This window comes from Myotis davidii, unplaced genomic scaffold (assembly GCF_000327345.1).
Source record: "Myotis davidii unplaced genomic scaffold, ASM32734v1 scaffold122, whole genome shotgun sequence".
Classification (NCBI taxonomy): domain Eukaryota; kingdom Metazoa; phylum Chordata; class Mammalia; order Chiroptera; family Vespertilionidae; genus Myotis; species Myotis davidii.
The window spans coordinates 639,838-644,696 of NW_006293234.1; the positions used below are offsets into that span (position 1 = coordinate 639,838).

The following is a 4,859-nucleotide window of genomic DNA, read 5'->3' on the forward strand; positions in this document are numbered from 1 at the left end:
TAGCAAGGACCTACAACCAAGATTACTCTACCCAGCAAAGCTATCATTTAGAATTAAGGGTCAGATAAAGATCTTCACAGACAAGAAAAAGCTAAAGGAGTTCATCACAACCAAACCAGTATTATATGAAATGCTGAAAGGTGTTCTTTAAGAAGAGGAAGAAGAAAAAGGTAAAGATAAAAATTATGAACAACAAATACATATCTATCAACAAGTGAATCTAAAAATCAAGTGAATAAAAAATCTGATGAACAGAGTAAACTGGTGAATATAATAGAATCAGGGGCATAGAAAGGGAGTGGACTGACAATTCTGGGGTGAGGGGTAGAAGTGTGAGGCGGTGTGGGCAGAGTCAGGACAATAATCGTACACCTATGGATGTGGACAGTGGAGGGGGGGCGGGTAAGGGTAGAGGGTGGGGTGGGAACTGGGTGGAGGGGAGCTATGGGGGTAAATAGAGGAACAACTGTAATAATCTGAACAATAAAGATTTACTTTTTAGAAAAAGCAATTACCAAAGTGATTTACATATTGTTATCTCATTCTTGGTCATTAATAAAGCAGAGAGGCAATCCACCTTCATAAAGAGGTTTGTTCACTTGAGTTCCTCTCTGTGGTGTCTTCCTGGATTTCTCCTGCATGCTCTTATCTATGCCTCATTTATTCACATTGTTGTATTATTTTCCAAGTTTTTGTGTAAACAAATTAAATTGTTCATATGTACTAAAAATCTATTTTGTGAGGATTTATTATTGTTTGTTGTTCTTTATCACCCTTCATTTATTGAATTTTATAGGAGTCTTACCTTTTTACTTAGATTAATTTCTATAAGTCTTATTTATTTTTAATTTGGTAACTATACCAAATACCAAATATTTTCTTCCTTTTAATAAACCAAGTAAATAATTGTTTAAAAACATTTTTATTTATTTCAGAGAGGTAGGAAGAGGGGAGAGAGAGACAGAAACATCAATGATGAGAGAGAATCATTGATTGGCTGCCTCCTGCATGCCCCTTACTGGGGATCAAGATCACAACCCGGGCATGTGTCCTGACTGGGAATTGAACTGTGACCTCCAGATCCATAGGTCAATGCTTAGCTACTGAGCCACACTAGTCAGGCACCAAGTAAATAATTTTTAACATGTTTAACATATTAGTAAGAATAACAGGTGTCACATTTACTATTTGCCTGCCTAGTATCTCAAGCAGTTTAAATATATCATAAGCTAATATGTCACCTATCTAGAAGTTACCTTATATCTAATTATTTCTTTGTAGTATCCACTTGCATAGATGACTCAATATACTCATTTGTTATTTGCAAATTAATTTATATCTTCATATTAACTAAAAAGTAAAAATAATCATTCACATTGGAAATGACAACCTTTTAATACTTAAATTAAATATTAGCTTTTATTTTACAAACCTTTATTCTTCTGGCCAAGAGTATCTTTGCTTGCTGGTTTAGAATTTCTAACTTCTCTACAATTTGTTCTGCCATTGTCAGTCAGTAAATTCCTATTTAAAAAGGAGAAAAATAAAACAATTTAAACATATCATTGACTATTTAGGCATGAATGAAGAGACTCACCTTTATTTTACTGTTTTAGGTAAAAAATAAAAACCTGTATAGATAGATCATGGAATAAATCATAGAATTTTAGAGGTCAAAGCTTTTAGGTTGAAAGTCACATAATCAGAACTTTCAGATGTGTGTGGGCCCTCAGAATTTTTAAATGTATGATAAAGGTGAGTTGAAGAATATACAGCATGATTTATATCTATTTTCTTTTGTCATAATATATTTTTAAAAAATATATTGTATTGATTTTTTACAGAGAGGAAGGGAGAGGGATAGAGAGTTAGAAACATCAATGAGAGAGAAATATCGTTCAGCTGCCTCCTGCACATCCCCTATTGGGGATGTGCCCACAACCAAGGTACATGCCCTTGACCGGAATCGAATCTGGGACCCTTGAGTCCGCAGGCTGACGCTCTATCCACTGAGCCAAACTGGTCAGGGCTGTCATAATATATTTTAATAAGAGTAAATGTGAAGAGTTCACATTTATATAATCAGTTGCATTAAAATTTAATGATCAGTGATCCAAGACTGTTAATATGGCACTTCTATTCCCCTTCTATACTATGTGTTTCTTAAAGGTAGAAACCATGCCTAATTCATCTTTGCATCCCTAATACCTAACAACCTGAATGAATGAATTAACCATCAGCAATAGAGGAAATGGACAACTGTAAATGCTATGATTTCTTTTAGCCTGCATTTACACTTATGAGAATACACAAATCTTTGATAGAGTTCTGTTGAGGTCCTTCTATATCAAGCCATAGTATTAAAGAACATTTCTTTCTCTCCCATCTTCAAACATTGAAAGGCAGCATAGTGTCTAGTTAGGAACATGAATGCTAAAGTCAGGATACCTGGGTTTGACTCCTTGGCTCAGCTACTTACCAGCTGTGTGACCATGGGCTAATTGCCTAAACTCTCTGTTGCCCCATCTGTAAAATGGGAATAATAAAAGTACATACTTCATGGAGTTGTTATGAGGTTTATCGAGTGAATGTTAGTAACATATTGTGGGGAAGCATGAGACTTGATTGGAAAGTTTGTAAGGAGGAGAAGTGTGTGGAAGGCCACCTGCCTTGTTTATGGGGATTCCGACTTAGGTGAGACTTAGGGGAGTGCCAAAGGTGGTGCCCCTAATTATCCCTTGACCTTTCCAAACAGGTCTGTGTACATGCAGACCCCCAGGAGTTTACTGGAATCTTTATGCTTAATCTTTAGGTGTCCTTACTTAAAGGACATTACAGACACATGTGTCCTCCCAATATTACTTACCCTACTGGTTGTATCTAAAAGATAAACTTTATTTCAAACTGCTGTTACAATAAAAGCCTAACGAGGCAGGCAATTGAGGCTGTCTGGTTCCTTTAGCCAGGCAGTCCCTTAGCCCTCTCTTTCACAACAAACATCTCATCAGAGTAATCCATTCATCTGTTGCTCAGGGCCTACCTATCATCCCTGGCAACATATAAATGTTTGGCAAATAAAAGAAATAAATATAAGTAATGATATACTTACAAGTTAGGAATAAGATATGTGATATTATCTATTAGTGCTGCGAAATGCATGTTCTTCATCTGTATGTCATTTTTTTTTCATCATACCTGCCACATGCAATCAACAATGATATCCATGTATCTGACAGCCTACTTTTTTCCTTCACAGTATATTTCTTCAATTACTCTAAATCCTTGTAACTTAGGAAACAATAAGAATTTATTCAGCAAGTCAGTATCTTCTATTTTGATATGGCAATTCAGTATCGTCTGTACCATGTCATTTGATTATCTTGCTTCCTTTCCTTCTCTAGTTTTCTCACAGTTTTACTTCTCAGTTTTCTATTAAATTCTTATTCTGAGCTCAGTGAACAGAAACTAGAATGTGCTGTCCTATAAAGCACAAGTGTAGGCCTCCTATTTAGGGAGACTACTGTGATAAGCATTACTGTGTTTCCAAACTGGAAACTCACAAAAAAAAACAAAAACAAAATTAGTTTGTGCTTAAGTAATTATCTTCATTTCAACTGATATAATAGGTGGGTGGGAGAGATGATCTCACTTCTTAAATATGTAGAGATATGTCTGAAGCATTCTTATATATACTTAGAGTTGTGGGAAAATGCCCTCTTCTGAGAGTATAGGGTTCTTCTGTGGTCAGAGAAGACTAACTCATAGAATTTTGAGGTCAGAATGGATCAACAGTCTTTCACATAATTCCATGAACAATGAGGCAATGTTGACCCCAACTGGACAAGACCTTTCAAATCCTTACTTTTATTTCCATTGCCATCGTCTTCCTTCAGACCTTCTGGTTTTCACTTTCCCTCCCCTAGGTTATTGTACTGTACTGTCTCCTTATCCTTCCCCTCCTTATCTTCAATTATTGATCCTTCAAAATGCTATCAGAACTGTGTTCCTTAAACAGGACACTGATCAAATCCAGCTCCAGGCCACAAACCTCAACTTGCTCCCCATCACCTGCAGAATAACTCATAAACTCTTCAGATGACATACAAGATGTTTCAAGAAAAGACCGTTGAGGATCTGGCTGTCTGTCTTTCCAATTAATCTCCTACCATATCCTGTCTTCTGCAATACTCTACTACTCCTATTCCCTGGATGCACTCTGCCGTTTCCTCAAGCATATCTGCGCTTCACCATAGAGCTTGGCATCATGCTATGGAGATTCACTCTCTGACAAATCTCTTTCTCACTGTATTGAAGCTCATTGAAAGCAACAATTGACTTACCCACCTCTGAATCTCAGCACCTAACCAGGATCTGAAAATGACAATTGAATCTGGAGATGTTTCCAATTATAACATTTTATGGGGAGTAATCTCAGCTTATCTGTGATAGATGATGTTAATTCATGATGATTTACTGGGGGGATAAAATATGAAATTGAGTGAATTATTTTAATATGTGGTTCTTGCCAAATCTAAATTCAGTAAAATGATTTTCAAAGGAAATTTGGGTTCATGTTCTTAATTACTCGCTCAGTAATGACAGTTGTTGTTGTGTTTTTTTTTTTTAAAAAAGAACACAGTGAAATAGAGAACTTGCCAACTAGGGCAGAATAAAAGTCCCGGTGACTCTCACCATAAGTCATCCATAAGCCTCATTGCAAAGACTTGGCTATATCAATGAACAATTTCAAGGTTGCAGGGCCAACCCTATAAGCACATTAGAGTCTGAGTCCTTACTAAAAATAACAATATCAAGTTAAAAAGTTACTTTTGAAAGCAGAACACTATTTTACAGTTAGA

At 36.1% G+C, this 4,859-nt stretch overlaps 1 protein-coding gene across 1 annotated transcript in view; it reads right to left on the minus strand.

The window, feature by feature from the left end:
• Positions 1 to 4,235, minus strand: part of LOC102755190 (chromosome unknown open reading frame, human C1orf141) — a 32,282-nt gene extending 28,047 nt beyond the window's left edge. The window contains exon 1 of the mRNA XM_006766916.1: positions 4,167 to 4,235. Coding sequence (XP_006766979.1) covers positions 4,167 to 4,235 — 69 coding nt within the window. The remainder of the gene's footprint in view (positions 1 to 4,166) is intronic.
• Positions 4,236 to 4,859: the final 624 nt, after the last annotated feature.